Source organism: Sebastes fasciatus, chromosome 10, assembly GCF_043250625.1.
Source record: "Sebastes fasciatus isolate fSebFas1 chromosome 10, fSebFas1.pri, whole genome shotgun sequence".
Taxonomy (NCBI): Eukaryota; Metazoa; Chordata; class Actinopteri; order Perciformes; family Sebastidae; genus Sebastes; species Sebastes fasciatus.
In genome coordinates, this window is record NC_133804.1 from 16,662,730 (window position 1) to 16,686,254 (window position 23,525).

At 40.4% G+C, this 23,525-nt stretch overlaps 1 protein-coding gene across 2 annotated transcripts in view; it reads left to right on the forward strand.

Moving 5' to 3' along the window:
- Nucleotides 1–23,525, forward strand: part of mrpl11 (mitochondrial ribosomal protein L11) — a 46,786-nt gene that overhangs the window by 2,479 nt on the left and 20,782 nt on the right. For both annotated transcript variants that reach the window (XM_074648553.1, XM_074648554.1), the window contains exon 2: nt 12,261–12,439. In XM_074648553.1, the coding sequence (XP_074504654.1) occupies nt 12,317–12,439 (123 nt within the window). In that variant the 5' untranslated portion in view covers nt 12,261–12,316. The remainder of the gene's footprint in view (nt 1–12,260; nt 12,440–23,525) is intronic.

Sequence of the window (23,525 nt, forward strand, 5' to 3'; positions counted from 1 at the left end):
CCTCAGGCCAGGCATCAAATATGACCATCTGAGAAACGACTATATGTCCTGTTAGTATTGAACATGTGTTATTATCGGTCAATCAAGATAATTACTGAAAATTCTCATTTCTAATTTGCTGGAAGTACTTTTAATAACCTGACAGTATAACCTGACATGGTTTTGAAGCCTTACAAATCCCGCAATTCTCTCCATCTGTTGAACGGCCGAAGGTTGACTCTTGTTTTCTCCCATGCTCTATCACCGTGCCTTTTTAGCTTTTTTTTCTTCTTCGGCTTTTTGTCTTTGCTGATTTATATTTGATATAGTGAATGCAAAGTCCTTGAACCCAGCAGTTGCCCCCTGCTCTGCTGTGTGGAGGGTGACTAATCATCTTTTTAGTCTTTGGAGGGCAAACTAACTTCAGTGATGTGTTCCGTTGTTTGCTCCTCTTCACAAGCAGACAGTGGGCTTGGCCTGCTGCCCCACCTATGGAGACTGGCCAAGGTTATTTAGAGGCATCAGTATCAAACTGAGACAGTTTTATAACCAAAAACTCCTTGTAAACTGTTGGTAAAGAGGGCAATATTGAGGCTTAGCTGAAAAACATGGCGCTAAGGTTATTTTTGTAACCACCACAACAATCCAAAAAAGATAAATAGCTGCTCGGTCAGAACAACAAAGATTTAATTTCCAATGTGTTTGATATTTGCATGAATCTGGATGTCAATAAACAGTAAAAGGAGGAAAGAGAAGATTTAAAAAAAATGGTGAACCTAGTAGCCTTCTCTGCTTTTTGGTGTCAGGTGGTTCGTAGCCCCAGGACAGTACAATCATGGTACGCACAACTTGTCAGATATCCCAAGACATATTAAAAATGACACATTTGAACAAGACCAAAACCTGTTCTACCCATAGACTGTAAATAAAGATGACTGCTCCCCAAAAGTGAAGCCAAACATCTTGATCGCCCCCTGGTGGCTGGCTGCAGTATAGGTCAAAAATCCCCCTCCATGTTAGCAGATGGGACATGGGCCAAACTAAAACATCAAAGTACACGTTAAATCAATCTTTCCCAAAGATGGTTTCTGTCATTTTAGGTAGTTCTTATCACGTTGGTATATGTTCAAGTGTTTGTTTTTCAGATAAGTTTGGTTTTAATTAGTTATTTAATGCTATAAAAAGGGGGTGAGACGTCATGATTGACAGCTGGGATTGACAGCTGCTCTGAGTGAAGTAGTCACGCAGCTGGAGGCTCAAGAGGAGATTTAACTTTAACTCTCTATAGCCATCACGAGTCTGTGTAATAGAACATCTGTCAATTTGATTATAAATGTAGTTAAAGAGATATTATGGGACAGTTGTTGTGTCTTTCTAGCTGAACGGCTACCATGGTGATAACGACGTAGCAGCTATGTGGCTCATACTAGCAAGCTGCACCCGTGCTCAGCTTGTGATTGGCTCGGGCGGGTGTGTGGGCGGGACTTTGATACCTCAACTCCAGCCCGCCGATCACTACTGCGCAGACTCTGGCTCAAAATTATGTCATAATTTCATTATGGCAGCTCCCGTATCCAGGATATTTTGACTTCACTTTTGTGCAGTGGGAGGAAGTGGAGACGCGTCGTACATCTACCTATATAATTTATATACAGTCTATGGTATGGTTCTACCTGACAGTACTTAAGATGATGTATATCAATAGTTATCACCTTCACACTCCTCATCACAGGGGGTTTGTCTCTTTGAGTGTTTAGTTGTATTTCCCAAAAAAAGATTGGAGAACAGTCAGAAAAATAAACAATATTGTGCAGCCACTGTTTTTGGTTTGAAACCACCGGTCTGTAAGGTATACGCCTGAATGGTTTAGATATTTGAGAGAACATCAGTAACAAATATTTCCAGCTCAGTGTTTAAAATAGCTGAGTCATTTCCTAACTGCACATCTTTTGCTGCAAAATCAAACTCTGACTTTTGCTTCATCCAGATTTCTTGGAGCTGGAGCGGTTCATGTTTGACCCCAGTATGACCCCAGCTCGCTAACCACCCACTCACACTGTTATAATCATACCTCCATAGTATTCTGGATATGAGGTCCAGCTGCAGCAGAAGCTCAGACCCAGAGGGGCTGCAGGGTGGTGGTGTTGGGGGGCAGATGGCTCCAGAGTTCAGAGGGTTTACTGACATATTCTGTCTGCAGTCACAGTTGGCTTGCATTTTCTGAGCTGTAGTTCTGAAGGCTGGACTTTATAATGTCATAGCCTTGTGTATCCACATGTTGCCTAGAGATGGTGTGTGTGTGTGTGACTGCAATGCTTTTCTTCCTCTCCTCGCATCGCTTCTTGTTTATGTGTTGTTGCTGAATATCAGCCACATCATAAAGAACTCTAATGATGTTGTGAGCAATGATCTTTTTGCTCCTTTTTGTACGCTCAGGCTTTATGAATCATGTATCCAGACTTCAAATTTAACCTTTCCTGTTGTGAATCTGAAGATAAGATTCCCAGTGGAGCTTCTAATGTAATTTTAGACTACTTTTGACTCACAAGTTTGTGGTTTTCATGAGCCTTATGCTCAGATACTAGAAAAAGCTATGAAGCCACAACGTATAAAACATGCTGCTCGTCTGCAAAATATATCAGGAGATGATCAAAACTGAGGGCTGTTTTCCCTTTTTGATATTTCTCAGGTACCATCTCTGCTGCTGATGCGTCGTTGTTGCTTTTTCAGATTTATTCAAAGTACAGGCGGTTTGTAAAACATCCCGTCTCACCACTCGAACATGACGGGGAGAGGGTAATGTGATTCAGGGGAGCCAGTAAAGAAAACGGCCTCCCTGGGATTTGATCACAGGAAGGCGGAGATAATACATGCAGGGTGTTTAGACTGGGAGTCATCACTATTCAAGTACAAGGTCCTGGTTGGGATCCAGGCTGCAGTGATGGGGATGTATCTGCTGCTTCAGTAGTCGGCTCCAAAGCAGCTGCTGCCCTCATTAACGGTCTTATTTTTGCACGGTGACTGCTTGACAACTGGAAGACAAGTGAACTGATTATAATACACTGTGTGGCTACAAGTATATGGACACACCAAATATTACAGCCATTATGTGATTGGCTCACAGTTGGAGTTCATACTGTACCAGGACGGAGTTGAGGTCAGCAGGGCTCTGTGCAGGAAAAACATTTTTCTCAGAACCACTTTTGAACAAGCTTCTTCTGAATATTTTCTGGTTTCTTTCCTCCTCTATGACAGTAAACTGAATATCTCTGAGTTGTGGACAAAACAAGACATTTGAGGACATCATCTTGGGCTTTGGGAGACATTTTCACCATTTTCTGACATTTTATAGACCGAAGAACTAACCGATTAATTGAGAAAATGAACAACAGATTAATCAACAATGAAACTAATCATTCATTGCTGCCCTTGTCATAATTCGTCAAAAATATAACAGATCCTATTAAAACATTTCTTTAAGTTTACCGGTATACAGTATGTTTATTTTAATAACACAGCCTCAGAAATCCATCAATACCCAGGTAATAATAGACAATATTGGCAGATAGGTCAATTGTGTGTCCAGTATGTGAAGATTGAAGCGAGGCATTGTATAGTGTTTTTTTGGACCGTATACTGAACACTTAAAATGTTTACCCAGTCACTCCAGTTTTGATTAATATTTTGGCACAAATTAAATGTCTGTGTGCACAGTAAGAACATCAGCTAATATGAATTTAAAGTGGTAATAACTTAATCAGAATATATTTTTCCAAGATAATTGCACCCTGAAAAATTTGATGGGAAGCCGTTTCTCGCCACTTGACTGCTTATTTTGTGGTTTGAAACTAATTAAATCTGCTGTTACATCAGACTATTTGATTTAAAATGTGTTTATTTCTGATAGTGTGAAAATGATGAGTTGTTTATTTCTGAAATGCACAGATTAGCTCAGAGAGCCGGGAGAGGCGAGACCTGCAGGTTCAGGTCTCGGTTAAAACGGGGTCATGCAAGTTTCCCCCTTTTCAGTCTTGTGGGATCATTCAGACTCTTCTTGAGTTCTTCGTTTTATTTGACTGGCCTTTAGCACTTGGCATTCGGCAATCAATAGCTCCAGGGCCGGAGTGATGATGAGGTGAATACTAATGTAGTGGAACAGCATTGGCATATGACTGGCTCTCTATAAATAATATCTGAAACTTTATCTCTTAATCTGATGGAGAGCGTCCCATGTGGCTCCATGAATGATCGCAGCCCGGTACTACATTTGTTTGATCGGTTTGGTCACTGCAATAGGCTCATTGATTACAGATCATCTGCAGCTCCTAATTCATAATGTGGTGCCAACTAAACAAATGCAGCATCCCAGAGTTCGTGGCTGCCAGTTAAGGTCCTTCCTGTGCCGTTTATTGTGCTGTTAACACAGATTTGGTCATCCTTTGTATTCAAGGACGCCGGTCATTTATTGGGGCTCTAATGGTATTCAAACTTTTCTGCAATGACGAGCAGAAACATGAAATTGCTTTTATAACTTTTAATATGGCTGTGCTCTTTTTCTATTAGTATCCAGGGACTTCAGCTTGTCTCCAGGGCCTTTCTTCATGTTTAACTTCGGTTTATTCGGCAGCAGGTACCTGTAGTGGTGACATAGGCCATCCCAGAAGTCACACACATGTGACTGAAGTGCACCGCTATCTTATTGTGAGTTAATCTCTCAGCTAAATACATCAATGTAAAGGTGAATGCCACCACTAGATGGACTGCCACACTAAGAGGTGAATAAATAGTCAGAGCTTAGTGTCATTGTCAGATAAGAATGAATTCCGGCCCTTTCCTTGTAATTTCAAAGAATACTGATCACGGTTTCTGTTTTGGAAATGGGCTCTGACAGGTTGTATCTCTTTTAAAGAGAAACAGAAAGTATTTTTTGAGAGGTGAGACCAGAATATGAATACTTCAGTTCTTATCAAAATTAGACCCCCAGGACAAGAAATATGCGTCAAGTAATGGATCCCATATTTCAAACATAACCTAGGATCGAAGCTTGCTTGCGTTAATCATTTATTATTATATCAAATAAAATCATCCTAATTAGGGCTGTGAACTACCAGCTAAACTGTAAATACAATGTTAATGCAACACATGGTAGAGAGTAGGACAGCAAGTAAATGAAGAAAATTGAAATGAGTGCTGCACTGATCCAAACTTTGAGCTTAAAGGGTAACTTTGGTATTTTTCAACCTGGTATTTTCCCATGTCTTTGTGTCTGACTAACTAATAGAAACAATAACTTCTGAAGTTGGTCCAGTATCGAGGGAGAGCGCTGTAGACGGCAGCCGCTCACAGGCTGCAATATGGTGCTATTGGGTCAAGCTGGCACCGTCATTTATGTTCACTAGAAGTGCTTGTTTTTGCCATGACAGATTCTGATTGTTATTATTAGTGTCTGACATTATGAAAAGTCTCACTCAAGGAAAAGTCTCATTCTGAAATCTAGCATTGTGACTGGAATAGTGGAATACATCCATGGTGGAAACGCGAAGGCCAGCCAGGCAGAGTTTGTTGTGTTGTAGCTTAGTGTTCTCTAAAAGATTTTCAATGCCATGGCTGAATATTTAGATGATTTCGTCAATGTGGATGAGGTCTCTGAATTCAATGACCGCCTGTATTTATTTGAGCCAGAGTATAAAGATATTCAGATTTCACAACAAGACTTCTCCTTGAGCGGGACTTGAACACAATAACAAACAGACCGGATCAAGTGAAAGGTAAGAAAAACTGTTTTATTTCTGTGTAGGATCCTTTCCATAATGTTGTCAGACACTTATAATAACAATCTGTCAGTGGCAAAAACAAGCACTTTCAGTGAACGTAACGTTACATTGACGCTGCTCACTTGCCCTCGCAGCTTGTTTCGCGGCAGCAGGTTACAGCGTTCTCCCTCAATACTGAACCAATTTCAGAAATTGTCCCCATTAATCACTTAGACACGAAAACATGGGAAAATAAGGTTCAGGTTGAAAAATGCAGAAGTTACCCTTTAATGCTAACATTAACTGATGTTTATCAGGTATACAGTAATGTTCACCATCTTAGATTAGAATATTAGCTAATTAGCACTAAACCCAAAGTACAGCGGAGCTGAGGCTGATGGGAATGTCATTAAGTTAGCAGGTATTTAGTCATGAACCAATGTATTTGAAGTAGTAAAGGATTGCCAAAGTTAGTACAATTCATTGTGTGGAGATAGGGATGTTAATAATTTACTGTTTAACCGTTAACCGACATTAAGCATTTTATCGGCTAAACGGTTAAAATAAATATTAATAATTATTAAAAAGCTGAGAAAAACTCAGAAAAATGGCAAATGTCAACCTCATGGTGGCGCTAGAGGAAACGTCAGGGAATCAAAGTCAGTGGGATTCATCCTCTTGTCATCATGAATGTCTGTAAAAAAAAATACCAGCATGTCACTCCATCCAATAGCTGTTGAGATATTTCTGTCTTAAGGGGTCGACTGACCAACCGACATTGCCATCCCTCAAGCCCCTAACTGGTTAAGTGGCTAAAAATTATACATACAAAAGAGTTAACTAGGGTGATAAGCTTACATCCAAGTTTCCCATAAGCAATAATTTCACTTTAATTACTTGTTTTTATGCCTTTGCGCCGGCGACTGACGTGGCTGGAGGCAGTATGTTTTTGGGTTGGCCGTCTGTCATTACGTCGTACGTCCGTTCAGGGATCTTCTGGTAAACATGTCCATCCCATTCTTGTGAACGCCATATCTCAGGAACGCCTGGGGGGAATTTTATCAAATTTGGCACAAACGTCCACCACTGATGATTGGTGATCAAAGGTCAAGGTCACTGTGACCTCACAAAACACGGTTTTGGCCTTAACTCAAGAATTCATATGCTAAATATGACAAATTTACACAAATGTCTAACAGGGTAAAAGGATTAAGTGATGAAATTTTGGACAGATATGGATGTAAACTGCAACTTGACCGGTTGGCGGAGGCATACAACTGCAAGGTGTTAATTCTAGTTTGATTCTGACACCACATGATTTAAAGTCGCAGGTTCCCATGTTGGTATTAAAACTTGGAAAGCACAAGTCAGCAATACTATCTCTATTCTGGTGGACACGAGTCCCCCCCATGCTACAAAGATGGGTTAGGATGGATATAGAGAAGAGCTGTAGAGAAACATAAACCAACCACATAAAGGTGCTCTGAAAGAAATAAAATGTAAGAAAAGCTTTTACTGAATCACAGTTTCAGGTTAACACTCCATTCATGCTCAGATGAATCTTTTTCATTGTTAAATAAGATAGTAATCTTTGATTCTTTATTTTATGTGGCAGCAACTAATCTGTGTTGTTAGAAAATATTGTACTTCACTGATTCTCTTTTAATTTAGCAGCGATACGAAGATGAGGAGGCAGATAAAGTGTAACAAAGATTACTGAACCAGATGTGATTGTGTGTTGTTGCAGGTACAAAGCCTGATTCCACTGAGAAATCAATTAGTATTCAGCTTTTATTTCATCACACTGCAGTAAAAAGATATGAAAGATATAAAAAGGAGAAGAAGACATGATTTCCTCCAGGCTGACACAGTGTCAGTATAATTTATATTAAGGACAGTCTGGGACTTTCAAACTCTACCGATTTTTCTTTTTTTTAAAGACGATTTCTTCCATATTTCAAGAATGTCATTTTCTATAAGATCAATATCGGTAACCTTGAACTGTAAATAAATACCTGATTTAGAGGATTCATTGATGTTGGCTTCTGTTTGACATGTCTCCTTAATGAAGACTAAAGAGAGCCTAATAGCCTAAAAAACAAACAGCGGTGAGCCTCACTAGTGCAATTAAACGCACATTTTTAATAGCAAACTGATTAATTTCTTTAATCAAAGTCAGCTTTATCCTTGAAGTGCAGTCTGTGTTAATTATGCTGAAACACACCACAGACGCTGCTGTCCTGTGAAAATCAAAAGGAAATTTCAGACACATTATAATGAATAGATGATAAAAGACGTAATGAGTTTTTACATGGGGAACTAATATCAGATTATCTTTTCACCACAGGTTATGTAGACCTGCATATTATAATGACAGGAGGGATTTTACTCCAGCTTTTCCCCCGTGTGCTCAGTTTTATTGACATGTTTACTTCTGTCAAAGGTGTTGTGTTTCCATCCCAGGTAGTTTGTCTGACAGGCAGCAGGAGAGATTTCCCAGACAGACGGGCAGAGAAACAGCTCGTATTGAGAGTTTGTTTTTTTGGTGGTGATTTATTAACTGTAAGGATTGTTTTTTTGTTTCATGATATTAAATAATCATATCTAATATGTAGGGCTGTCAATCGATTACAATTTTTAATCATATATAATCACACGATTGTCAATAGTTATTCACAAATGAATTGCACATTTTCTATCTGTTCAAAATGTACCTTAAAGGGAGATTTGTCAAATATTTAATACTCTTATCAACATGGGAGTGGGTAAATATGCTTGCTTTATGCAAAAGTATGTATATATTTATTATTGGAAATCAATTAACAACACAAAACAATGACAAATATTGTCCAGAAAGAGATCTTCTGGTAAACATGTCCACATTCTGTATAGATCCATAGGATGAGACTTAAGGTCTTTACACGCCGGGGGCGTGAAGAATAAACGACACGAAAATGCTAAATACTCAACAGCGAATATTAATTATGTCTAGGGCTTTTATTGTGAAGGTAAGAATGGATGGAGTGGATCAGGTCTGCGCTGCCTTTGTCAAGGTTGAAAGGAGTAATAAAGTTTGCCGTCTTGTTGTTTCATGAAAATAGGTGCAACTCAACCTGTTTTGCACAACGTGATTGGTTGATGCCAGTGGGTAACCTCCGGGGTCTGAGAAGTGAAGCCAATGCTGAAGTGCCTTAAACTTGCATTCTTTCTAATATCCAGCAGGGGGCGACTCCTCTGGTTGCAAAAAGAAGTCTGATTATATAGAAGTCTATGAGAAAATGAACCTACTTCTCACTTGATTTATTACCTCAGTAAACATTGTAAACACGAGTTTATGGTCTCAATCGATAGTTTCAAGTCTTCTTCAATACAGCATGATGTTCATTTAGTAAATTATGGTCCCATTTAGAGTCAAATAAACCATAAAGCAGGGGATGCTTTAGGGAGTGGCTACCTTGTGATTGACAGGTCGCTACCACGGCATTGCAAGTCCACAAACCAATGTGTGACGTCACGGTGATTACATCCACTTATTACGTACAGTACAGCCTATGGTTGATGCCTTTTATTCGCGGTGCAAAAGCTAAGAGAAGTTGACCTTGTTCAAAAGAAATGTCGCTTTTTCGCTGTGTAATATTCGCATTCTGTGTAAAAGTATCCATGACAAAAACAACAGTAGATTGCATTGAGCCCAAACCTGACAGCTTTACTACCTACATTTTATGCTTAACTATGACCTGATATGACTCTGTGACGTGAGCATCCTTCCCATATAACGCTGTGCCTCCTTTGTTTTGACACAGATTTCTCCCATCTCCTGTCTGTCCACTGCGGTGTGAATAAATGCTTTTAAATAAGCGCTATATTGTTGCCTAATTACTTCCTTCCTCATCTGATTGAACATCAAGATCTTCATCTTTCAATAAATTATCTGAAAACCAGAGACGTGATGCCAAATCCTGATGGAATAATCGCAAGGACAAGAGACACATTAAACTTGAAATGTCAGGGGTAGAAATGACATTGTTGGGTGCAACAACAGTTTGGAGAATTTGGAGAACGGTCCAACGTTTGCAGTTTTTTGCTCCATTATCGTTCCCCTCGCCCTCCTTTTATTATGTGGTAATTTAAACACTGGCGTCGTGGCATGTCATTTATCAAGCATGTTTTAACAAAGTGCTTTTACGCTGCAACTCTACACGGCCCAAACAAATTGCTCTTTCTGTGTCCTCCGTGTTATCGAAGACGCCGTTGCCAGTAATTGCTGTAGGAATATAATATTCAGCCTAAAGAGCAGCTCAAAATTGTGCCTGTTCCTTTCAAATTACTGCGGCTTTGATTTGATTATTCACAGCACAACATTAACCCAGCTCTGATTGAGGCTTATTGTATTGCCTTGAACCATGTTTCCTGCCGCTGCACAGCTAATGCTGCTTTATTCCTTGAATCTAATGTAAATGCAGCTGCGTGAAACGGTACTGTCAGTGCGGTTGCAATGTCTTATGTAGGTCAATTCTTCTACAGCATCGTTCACTGCTTGGCCTTGTGATGAGTGATTTCATTTTGCGAGGGAACTGCGGTTTTATTATTCATACTCCAACAGAGATTGGAGTTGCGGTGCATTAAAGCATGACGCTGTCATTTCCCCACTCGCAGAGCTGTTATTCCCTTTGCCCCAAATTGGAATTAAACCCAACATTTGATGCTGGCCCTAATTGTTTTTCTCACAGTCACAAGACTCCAGTTAAGCCTCGTCTCTCTGGACGTACGGTGTGTCATTTTATTGGTTGATATATATTTTTTTCCAGCCCCCCCTCGAACTGCTTTTACTTAATTCTTCTGCAGCTTGCCAGTTTAGCAGTCTTTCAGTCATTGTTTGATAACAGAAGTGGGTTAAGATTTAATCCATACTGGTCTCTGCATTTTCTAACTGGCTCCAAAATTGATCTGAACTGCAACACGATTTTTCTAAAGTACCTGAACACATCAGGGGAGTAGCGTGAAATTGACCTCTGAAACGTAGCGGTGTGTGAGACTTACAATGTAAAGAGGGAATACAAACTAAATGGGTTCTATTTGGGGCTCTTTCTGCAGTATGCGTATTGCCTTAATGCTCTAAATATTGCCTCACGGTGGTTGCACTTTAACGGCTGCTGGATAATCAACAGCACAGATACAATCACAACTTTTCTTGGGAGCAGCTTCTCCCCGTTTGTTGCTCTAAAGCAGCGTGAGGTCCCATATATCTTTTTGGTACCGTCTCTTCTGTTGATCTAATTGGATACCCTCTGTTGCCTACAATGAATCATTGCTGGACCTCCTCTCTCCCTTCAAGTACTTATTTTTATTGAATGCAGGGTTCCCCTGAATCACAACACACAACCTTAAACTCGTATTTGTCCCTTGGCTCTAGTCATTGATCTTTTTTTTCTCTTTTTTTCTTTACAGCTGTGTCAGTATCACTTTTATTCCGGCAGAGGATTATAGGCTTGCTTTTATGCGTTTCTGCCTCCCCAGAGAAAAGCCAGGAGTTCAGGCCGTTCTCCCCACTCCACTAATTGACTCCTAATTTGGCAAATGCATTTTAAGGTGGAATGAAAAAGCCGACCCCTCTTTGCGTTCATATGCGGGGATGCCACTTCAACCCTCCTTTGTGTCTTAGTATTGTCGTTGCCATATGTCGCAAAAATCAAAATCAAAGGGACGCTGACGCACCATGGGTCTGTGGTTTACACGAGCAAAAGAGTCCATTGTCCATGCAAAATGGATGTGTTTCTGATGGTTTATTTATCAAAGAAAAACAAGCAAAGAAGCACAAAGAAAACATGGATGTTGCTGCCTCTCTTATTCTGGTAAAAATCCACAAGCCCACCCAGGTGCATGCTGGTCCTACCTGCCTATATAACTGAGGGTGCCCACAGTTTTACCCAAAAGCAAACAAAATACTGATTATGCAAAAAACTAAATACTGTATACTAAACAAGAAAATAATTATGCAAAAGAAAACACTATCTAGAATAATAAATCAAACAATACTACTTATTATTAGTAAAACAACAACTAAATACTAACAACAAATATAAATTGCTCCTACGAGTATTGTTACTTCTCCCTCCTCTGCCCTCTACTCTTGACCTCTACTGATGCAGGGGAAGCTCTGCTGCAGCACACAGAGTTTAGTGACACATCTGAAGGTGAGGCGTTTTGGCATGCACCCCATGATTTTTTTTGGGAGAGAAGTTTAAATCCTGCCAGTTCTTAGACTCTTCAACATGGCGAGCATCAGCACTCGGCTGCTGATCCACACTGCAAACACCTCGAGGAAAGTGGCTCTCGCTGAGCCGATCGAAGGCAAAGATTTTTTTAATTACTCGCCCGCCGCAGAATGGAAAGGCACGGGTTTTCGCCTGCAGGTTTTGGTATTGATTTTGAGTGTATGATGTTTTAATGAGCCCGTCGTGTAAATGATTTGTTGCAGTTGTGTATTCATGAAAGGCTAATTTGTTTGTTTTTCTTCTCTGCTCTCAGTGGATGGATTCTCAGTTGACTTGGAGGCAGATTTAAGGCTTTCGAGACAGACCAGGATGTCAAAGATCTCTAAGGCAGCTAAGGCTGTGAAGAAATTGGATGCCAGCAGTGTAATCCGGGCTATAGTAAGGTCAGGACAAGCGGCCCCTGGACCCCCACTCGGCCCCATCCTGGGACAGGTAAAACTACTTACGATTCCTCTTCTTGTTCCATCTGTTCGCTCTGAGTAATCAGGAGTATTAACGTAATTGCAGGAGCAGGGCTTTCATTTTATCAGCTGACCTTCTGCACACAGCTCTCATTAACCGCGAGACAACCTGATCCTTCCCTATTTTCACTTTGTCAATCACATAGTTGCCTCTCTCTCCTCAGTCACCTCAGCGTACATCCCCACCTCCACCTCCACCTCCACCTCCTCTCATAGCCCTATTCATATTTCCATTCTTATTCTAGTCGCACGGCTCCATTGTGCAGGTCGGTGCCACACTCTCTTTCAGTCTGCAACTATTTTCTCACAGTTTCCAGGCCAAAAACACTAACACCTCCATCCACAGCAGCTGTCCATACACATTAGCCTCGCTCTTTACAAGCCGGTCGATGAAACGGGATTGGACCTGTGGAGGTTTTGTCTTAAATTCTTGTATACTTCTCTCTGCTTCAATTACTCCACAGAGACAGCTGAGGTTCTCTTGTTTTTTTATTGCTCAGGGATGCACCACTACTAGTTTTCTCCACCGATGCCAAAACCTTCTAGAAAAATTTATGTTTTGGCTGGTACAATAATAAAATAAGTTGGCAGTCCTCAAGCGTTGAGCAATGAACAAAGATGGATTGGGGCGAGTGGATAGAAGTAACTGAGGCGGAATTATTTTTTGCTGTAAAGAAAATCATCCTTCTGTGACTTATTATGGGGACACATCATGAAAAACTCGCTTTTTCCATTGCTTGTGCACGTACCTTTTATGTATCTGGAGACACGCCTGGACGAGTTATAGATCAGCTACACATTCATAAAAAAATAAGGTTTCATTTATAGAAGAATATGTGGAAATTTTCATTTTAATACAATTCAAATTGTGCTTAGAGGGAATTATTTCCACTGGACATTATGACCAGTGTGTATGTCTGCTCGTCTCTCTCGGAGCAGGGAAATCTAAATAGTTGGCTAGCATGGGACGCATACTGTATCATTTATGAGATCAGATTTATATATATTATATATAACCTATCCCTTAGGCTTATATTGCTTTTAATAGATTATCAGTGTGCTTTCTTGCCAGATTCGCTCACAGAAAAAATAGATCAGACAGACCGTGAAACTATCGCTGCAGATGGCGAGCCGGCTGCAGAGCTCCGCAGCGTCGGGCCCACGCCTGTGTTTGTGTCCAGCAGTGTTGCTCTCAGAGCGAATTAAAGAGCAGGCGAGAAAGCGGGCAAATGAGTATTGAAAATATTTCAATTCAGAATCGAGCATCATCTGATCGGCTCTTCCGATCATCCTTTATAGAGACCCCCGATCATCAATTGGCCGATGACGATTAGTGGCTGATTGATCGGAGACTCTTATCCTCAATGTACGTCGACTAAAAATGCTTGTTTTTGCCACCGACAGACTCAGATTGTCATTATGAGCTTTACATTTGCTTGATCCAGTGTGTTTGTCCTGAAACCGGAGGACAAAGGTGGAAAAATTAGTGAGAGATGGAGAGAGGAGTGACAGGAAGAGTTTGTTGTGTTGGAGTACAGACAGTGGAGCTTAGTGTTATCTAAAAGATTTTCAATGTCTGATTTCAACAATGTGGATGAGGCCTAACCCTCTGGAGAGATTTCAGATCGAGACTTCAAACAAGACACAACAACAAATAGACCGGATCAAGCAAAAGGTAAAGTTTATAATAACAGTCTGAGCCGGTCAGTGGCAAAAACAGGCACTTTCAGTGGATTTAAATTGACAGTGAGGAGCTACCCCTATCATTTATCGGCTGCCGTCTGCAGTGCTAAATACTGGACCAATTTCAAAACGTGTTGTCCCCATTAGTCACTTAGGCTGCCGCTGCATTCACACAAGATCAGGCGTTGTGGTGTTTCGCCGCAAGGTTGTGTGGAGGTGTGGGTGAGTCACTTTAATGGGCCATTAACTGTGACAATTAACGTCTTTTGTTCTCTTATGGCTTGGTTGCGCATCGCTGGTTATGTGATTGGCCACTGCAGCGTGACATCAGGTTGCGTTTCTCCAAAATTTGATTCAGTTTCTACTTTTCCGCCACAAGCCGCTGCCTTTTTTCCAGCCCCCCATGCAGCCACTGCAGCTGCAGCCCAAACGCACCACCTGATCTTGTGTGAATGCAGCCTTAGACACAAAAACATGGGAAATAGGGTCTGAAGTTACCCTTTAACTGTTCAGTGCTGATGCTCTGTTCATTAACCTCATCTTTCTGGTCAAATATATATTTTATTTTACACTATAAAGGCCCAATCTGCTCCCACTTTAACGGTGATTCAGCTATTTAACTTTGACTGTCCTTTGCGAGATTGAGTGGAAGAAACCCTATGGCTCGTTCTGTACATACAAATGATCCAGTTAGGCTCTTTTAATGGACAGCGCTCATCAGCCATGAATGCTGTGGCACGCTTGGAATCCGGATCAATTCTCACAGTTAATCCATCTCTGTGACTCAGTGACAACGCTCGGAGAGGAGAACGTGAACAAAACTGGCAGAAAAGAAAAGCTACACATGATTAATAATGTCAGGAAAAAAAGCAAATGTTGATGTCAGAAAGGAGTTAAATGATGTTTCTTTTATCTGACATCGACTGTAACGGTGTCATTACTTTATGGTTTCGTTTCTGAATGATGTACTCTGCTGTCACCAGCGGGACAACATAAACTATGACATAAAATCAGTTCATTACTGGAGATCTGAACTCCGTGCCAGACTGGGACTAAGATTTAGTGCTCACAAATACTGTAGTTATAATAAAGCACATTTCTCTCCTGTTTTTGTTTTAACTTTCTCTGTATTGCTCTACACATCCACTTGATATCATATATGAATATGCGTCTCATTTTGGGGTTTTTACATCAGTTTGCGACACACAGCCTCTTGCCGGTTTACGGCTCTGTGTGTTGTACACAAACCAACTAGCTGACAGTTTGCAGAGATGCATGCCCAAAAGAAAAACCCACATTTATAGTCGGAGGGAGAAATGCACCTACATTTAAACATTATGAAAGACTTGGATATCGACAGTTTTTTTGGATATGTGCAAATATCGCAACGCTGACCTTTTTCAAGAAGATGGTTGAAGGAATGAAAGAGGGAGGCTGTGTTCGCACGGTCGAACAAGTCCACCACCGGCTATGTAAATCGGAGTATGCACGGCTGCATGTAAATGGGAATATTAATGGAATATTCATTTTCTTTAGCCATGTAAACAGCTTGATAGGAATATTGTCTTTTTCGGAATAAGGGCAAGAACCGGAATATTTAGTGTATGTAAATGTAGTCATTTTCACCATTATATTCACATATTGGGGCTGCGATTAACAAATATGTTTTTTAATGATTCATTTGCTGATTATTTTCTTGATTAATTAATATTTTGCTCTAGATAACTATCACTCAACTCTGCAGCTTTTCTCAGCTCTACGAAGCATTTTAATTAGCCATGTTTCCATTCACATATTTTTATTCTCATTTTGAAGTCTGGACTGATGTTTGACAGTGACTTCACTTTTAAATGAATAATACAATGAGTAGTTACAGTAATGATTCTTACAGCTGGGAAACATCCATTTTTTTTATCCAGTAATAAAGAGGAGGATCTATGCTTTAATCTCATCCCATTTCACCATCTTTTATCCCCTATGAAAAATACAGCAGCCCTGGTTTTAACTGCTGCCAAGAGAAGAGTGCGTAATAACCCAATTTTACCGTCTCTGCACTGTTTACCAGTTAGATGTATAATTGATTTTAAGATTTTTACTGATCACATTTAAGGCTCAGCTAAATCTTCCTTCCCCTCAGCAACACTGGAGACCTCTAAGTTCCCTCTGATCCTCCCAAGCTGAGAATTAAGGAACTCGCTCTGACTGTCACTCACCTCTCAACCCTAACGGTTATTCAGTTTTTCAGTTTGTAGCACATCCTGCCTCCGAAACTCGGAAATATCTCTGAAAATGAACTTTCTTCGCTTCATTTTGCGTAACAGAAAATACTATACACCTGCAACATAATGTGCAAAAACATGTTTTTATAGAATTGCATTACTTGACAGACAGAGTGAATATTTTAATGGCAGCTCCGAGTAGGCAAACAACAAAACTACAAACAATAGCAATCATACATTTTTGAACAATCCTCCATGTCTCTTCACATCATGTGAAATCTGTCAAAGTGACATGAGTGCTGATATGTCAGCATCCATCATCGCGTGTGGTATTTTTGGGTGTTTTCCCCTAAAAAACACAGTTTCCTTTTGCAAAAGATACTCTGGAATCTGAATTATGTGACAGCTGAAGATAACAGGCAAGAATAAGAATAGTGGTTTCTTTACCAACTTCGACAAGTATGCAGTCAGTGTGATCTGTACTGCCTGTCTTTGTTTCATTTCACCTCTGAACACTTGTTCCTCTCTGTGTCCTGTCCAAATACTCTGTTAAATTGTGGATTTTTCCCACTTGGAGTTTGGTACTTTATTTAAAGACCACATTTAGTTTTATGTTTCTGTTTGAAACTATATTCTTGTATTTGTTTCCCACTGCCCAAGGTGACATCTACAACAAGATATTTCATGTCTGTTGTGGAAAGTACCCATACCTGAGTGCTGTACTTAAAGATACAATATTCAGAGCACTATTATAGCAGCAAACAACTATTTGCTATGTAATGATATAGAGGAGTAATGTCTACCTGAGCAGAGAATGACATCACTCTCCTTCTGTGTGTGTGTTCAGAGCTTCTCTGTGCTTTGTTGGCATCGCCGGGCCGGCCTTGTGTGCTTTTAGTGCATGTGAGCGTGCACCACTGGCTAGCTCACGGATGCCGATTTGCACTGCTCTCATACAGTGGTTACAGCTGATAACGCTGTCCTGACCAACGGTGTCATCGCGAAAGCGTAGCACCCACCCTCCGGTTCCCCTTCAGGTAAACACTTTTAGCTCTGTCTGCACTGTTACCTGCCGTCAACATGTTGAGAGAAATGCTCCCGATCTTGCATTTAGCACCTTTAAATATAGATTTGAGGTACTTTACTTGAGTAAATCCCTTTTATGCTACTTAATACTACTACTTTTCAGCGGTATATATGGTACTTTTTACTCCACTACATTCATTTGACAGCTTTAGTTACTTTGCAGATTCAGATTATTAATACAAAATATAATGGATTTGATATCCTATCGCCTGCTGTATGTAGTTTGTTTACTTTTTCTTCTCAGCAGTTGCATCACTGTTGCGTGCTCTTCAGTACAACAGTAAGTGAACGCATCTTACGGCCGTCCAGCAGTGATTCTGACTGTCTTCAGTTCAGTAGTTCAGTTCAGTCTGTTGCCAGTTCAAGCTGTCACGCTCAGTCCTTTTCAGACTTTGTTGAACTTTTTTTTAAATCAAATATCTGGACACAAAACACCAAAGAAACTGATGTAACTTTATACTTTATATAAGGCTGCCAAATTTTCAGAAAGGTGTTGTATCCTTTTCTCAGGCTTTCCAACGACTATCTATCATTGAGGAGGAATCAGATTTCAATGTCACTGCTCAGCATTTCCTGGCCACACATAGGGCTGCACAATTAATCAAAATTTTATTGAAATCGCAATAAGGCCTACTACAATTTTCAAATTGCAGGATGAGGAGGAAATCACAATATTTGATTGGTGAAATGTGTGTCAAAATACCATATATTCTACAGGCTTAAGAAAACATCTTTGTTCGGTACAGATCCCAGCAAAAATCACACCACAGTCATTTTTTCAATGAAAATGACAATAATGATGTAAAAAATGATCATTCCCTCTGATATCACAAATCATCGCATTTGCATCTTTTCAAAATCGTGCACCCCTAACCACACAAAGTGATCGCCATAAATTTAATTTGGGAATTAGTTGAAGATCTGCTGACACTTCAGCATGAAACTTGATTTAATGGGAAGGTATCTCCTGTGATCTTGGTCAAGGTGTCACAGAAGTCTTACCACCTCACCTTTGTACAAAGCCAGGTACAGTGCAGGAAGAAGCCGACCTCTCTGACACATCTGAAGCACATTTCTTTTTCAATTCAGGTTTGGATTTATGTACTTTCCTCTATTTATGTAGCAGAAAGGATAGTGAACCAGTCCGTATTAATAGTAACTGACAAACTGTCTTGACATAAATCAGACCAGAGCTGTTCATCAATTGTTATGTTCAGATCAGATTGCCGTCTCGCTCTAGATTTGTGCAAAATTAGCTTTGGGCCCTCATTCAGCAGTAAGGAGAAATAAAATTTGTATACATTTCCCTCATGAAGCAGATTTCTCCACATCAGTAAATACAGGTATAGTCAAGAATAGATCTTAACTGGAGATAGCAGAAGAAGGTCTTGCAGGACAAGGCTGTCTTTTAATAGACTTTTAAAGAGGAAGTAATGTGAATCACAGCAGAGCTCCGCTGCTAAAAGCTTCTGATTTGGTCCGTGATAATGGGGATTCAGTATAGTGTGAAAGTTTAGCGTTTAAAGCCTTAGGTTTATCATTTATTCATATGTAGAAGAGATCTTTTTAGAATACAAAATAATCTTGTATTCTGTTACTCTGTATGCTTTTGTGTAGCACATCCTTTGGAAAGAGTCCTCGTGATACTTGTGTGTTAATCATTTCTCCTGTGTCCGAGTGTGTGTTAATCATTTCTTCTGTGTCCGTGTGTGTGTGTATGTGGCATGACATGATGTAAAGGCAGGCTCAGGGAGAGGGCCTAAGAATCGATATTTTAGACAAAGGCAAGCACTGTATGTGATTTATCACGAGCTAGAGGACATACAATGTAGAACTTGTTGCACATTATTGAGCAGAAGGTCAGCTATCTGTTGATCGACTTTCTTGTATAAGCTCACAGAAGCTAAACACACGTGAGCAACTCCGGGTCTGAGAAGTGAAGCCAATGCTGAAGTGCTTTAAACTTGCATTCTCTCTAACAGCCAGCAGGGGGCGACTCCTCTGGTTGCAAAAAGAAGTCTGATTGTATAGAAATCTATGAGAAAATGACCCTACTTCTCACTTGATTTATTACCTCAGTAAACATTGTAAACATGAGTTTATGGTCTCAATCGCTAGTTTCAAGTCTTCTTCAATACAGCATGATGTTCATTTAGTAAATTGTGGTCCCATTTAGAGTCAAATAGACCATAAAGCAGGGTATGCTTTAGGGCGGGGCTACCTTGTGAACGACAGGTTGCTATCACGCCGTTGTCCAGTCTGGGTGTTGTCTGTGTTTTCGTCTTATAACTTTAACCGTTTCACAGTGTGTTTTCAGTTCACGCAAGTTAATGTTAACCTTTTTGGTCACTTCAAAATGTGTTATTCAGTGTTCGGTTATACTTAGCTCCACCCTTTCATGCCGCTTCTGGCTGCAAATAAATAAGATGGCGAAGGCCAAAATGCCGAACTCGAGGCTTCAAAACAGCAGACAACAAACCAATGGGTGACGTCATGGTGACTACGTCCACTTCTTATATACAGTCTATACTAAACGTGGTTTCTTTGTCCTCGGAGGGCTATAAAAATGTGTTGTACACAACATTGTGAGACATCCCTCACTGACTCTTGGGATGCGGTTCGTGGTCTCTCCTTTTGTAATTATAATATAATTTTTTACTTCAAATCCATCAGTATTTTGTGCATTACCTTGTGTGTGTTTGAGTGCTTGCAGGTATTTTCCACAAAAATAGTCGGTTCAGTTCAAAGATTCGTTTGTAGATCTGCTGAACACCCTACATTTACAATGATATAAAATAGAGAAAAGCAGCAAATCCTCACATTTGAGAAGCTGGAACCAAAAACTGTTTGACAAATAACTTAACAATTAAGCCACAATCAAATTAGTTGGTGATGAATTAAATTTAAATGTTTCAACTAGGGCAGCAACTAACGATTAAAATCTAATGATTTTCTCGATTAATCGATAGTTGTTTGGTCTATAAAATGTCAGATAATGGTGAAAAATTGTTTCCCAAAGCCCAAGATGACGTCCTCAAATGTCTTGTTTTGTCCACAACTCAAAGATATTCAATTTATTGTCATTGAGGAGTAAAGAAACCAGAAAATATTCACATTTAGGAAGTCGGAATCAGAGAATTTTGACTTTTTTCTCTTAAAAAATGACTCAAACGGATTAATCGGTTATCAAAATAGTTGGCGATTAATTGAATAGTTGACACTTAATTGATTAAGTTAAGTTTCAACCCTAGTCCTTTATGTCCTTTCATTTGAGCACCATAAGTTGACTAGTACTTATAACCTGTTTCAGCCTGATGCCACCTGAGACCAGTATTGGTATGCGTTTGTCTCCAGTGTTGCATTGCATATCATAAGGGTCTCTTTTGCATCATTCCTTTTCTCGTAGAATATTCTTTGAAGTTCTCCCCAAAAGCTGTGACGCGGATGGTGTGTGCTCTGATGAATGATTTAGACATCTGTCTGTTAAATGTGGCCCTTTCTGCCAGACTAGGTGAGTGTGAGCTTTTAGGCATACTGTAGCTGTCGCCGCGTCAGGGGGTAATGAGGTGAGATGGATCGTAACCAAGTGCTCAGCGGAGCAAAACAAAGCCATATGTTTGTCTAAAGGTGCCTCCTTTTGGACTGCTTGGGATGTCATTGTTGTCGAGTCGCCACGTTGTGTTCGTTTGTCTCTCTGGGCTCCCGTGCTCCATCAAGCTCACACTGTGTGTAACGGTAAATAAATGGCAGTCGGCAGCTGCTGTGCTTGAGGCGGTGGCTTCAGCCCTTTAATCTTAGCCAACCTCTCCTCCTCGATTTTTTTCCTAGTCTTTGACTAACCACCCTTGACAGGGGAAGTGCAGAGAGGTAGGCTGCCTGTCGGCTGCGGGGCAAATTTAAACAAACGAGAGAAATAAAAGAAGGAACGAGAGACAAAAAAGGGAAACTGGCAGCTTTGGTACAGGAGAATAATTACAGGCTGGAGTGAAATTAGCACAGGCGAAATGGAGGGGAAGAATAGAGAGCGGCAAAAGAAGAAAGAAAAAAGGAGAGCGGCTCATGCACTTTTCTTCAGGAGCAGGTTATGAGAGTCTGTGGGAGCTGAGGGAAAATGCTGAGCATTGTATCTAGAGCTTAACAGGTGTAACAAATTCTAGGATGTAGTCATTTGCCGAGGCTGCTGCCTATGCAGTCGCTGCTTTTAGTATAATAGAAATATGAGAAGTTGCCCAACAGGGAGTGCATCCAGAATGCGTATGTTTGAAATGTAGAGTGAGCGCGAGAGGAGGAGATGAAAGAGAAAGGGAAGGCAAGAGCTGGTTGCTGCTGTCTACTACTCTGGTTATCCCTCTGTGGTTTTTCCTTAAAAGTTCATCTGAACCAGAGAGAAATTCCCCACTGAAACTTTGAATTTTTTTGTGCCTGAATGTGTGCATTATTCTTAATTCATCCTGTTAATATAGCCTGTAAATCAAGCACAAAGCACTGAGAATAAGCGTTTCCATTTCGACAAATAGCCTCAATTTCAATTAATAGGACCATTTAAGCTAAGAGGAGAGGCCGGCGGTGCATTCACATCACAGCCGCGCTGAGCAAAAGAGCCAGTTCACTCTGAAAACATCACACACTTACTACTGCTCTTGACAGGCACACTCACATCTCTCTTTCAACATTAAACAGACAACACGACGGCACACTCAAGGATTACAGCAAGAGGATCCAAGCTGATGGGGCCGCTGGCATAATTGTGATAAATGACAGGCTTTTGTCTGCATGCTGCACTGCGAAGCAAAGAGCACGCTTTTGTAGCTTGAATATACACTTCACCTCAAGCATAAAAACATGCAATTTTCTGTGACTGCAGAAAGCAATCTGATTGACAATAAATAAGTGGTGGTTTTTAAAATAGGAGGCAGATATTTGACCCTGAGGCCTCGAATAAATTGGACTGACTCCTCCTGTTTTCCCCAAGGCTGCCAATACCACTCCTACATAATAGTCAATGAAGTGTCAACACTAGGCGAGTATGAAACACTTTATTAGTTTGCACTCTGTCCTGGAGGTGTAGCTGACAACAGCTGTGGAGTAACTTCACAGTGTACACATGGCGCATGTCCAAGTTCCACATGGTACACATAACGTGCACGCCTCGTAGCTCCATGAGGAAACAAGGCACTTGACTGTACTGTACATCCTCTACACCTGCTGCTCTGACCCATAATCCTATGATGCCCAAATACTACAACACCCACATGTTAACAAAGTAGTGAATGAAAAATCAAAAAGGTAACTCTTTCATCTAAAGTGGGATTTAGGGTTGGACAGGCAGCTGGACAGTTTTGTTTTTTTTCTTCTTCTTTTTGAAAATGACTGAAAGAGACTTTGAGACAAGTACAGACGACAGCAAAACATGAATTTTAAACGTGTTCTGAAACGGTAAAGGGATTACTTACATTGGTATCCTGTCTTTGTAAACAATGTAGTAAAATAGACCTGTACTGTAGATTGCGTTGCAATAGGATTAAGATGATGCAAAAACACCCATCTTTAAGCTCCACCATTGAACGATTGTATTCATGGAAATGGTGTCTTTCATAAATAGTTGCCATCTTGAGTTATGCACATTTTGTTGTGTTAAAATCGCTGCAGGAGGGTTTTAACAAACCGTAATCATGGTCTTAAAATAAATGTGACAGTACAGTATCTATCATCTCCAGTGGATGTTCAAATTCTGCATTTAAATCAAATAAAAGATGTCATAATACCAAAATCCCCACCCGTTTGGCGCACGAGTCTGCAACACATTCTCACTCCCAACTCGTCAAGTACCGTCGCTTGGTTAGTGCCCCTCGGCATCGGAGACCGACTCACGTGGTACCCCTCTTGTGTTACTTTTGGACGGACCAGGGACGGCGTGTTGATATACGCTCGTTACATCCATAATGTCCTTTCAAAATAAACTTCTGTTTTCACAGGAAGTTAGGTTTAGGCAACACAACCACTTAGTTAGGGTTAAGAAACGGTCGTGGTTGACATTAACTTCAGTGACTAACTACTCCAGTGACTAGC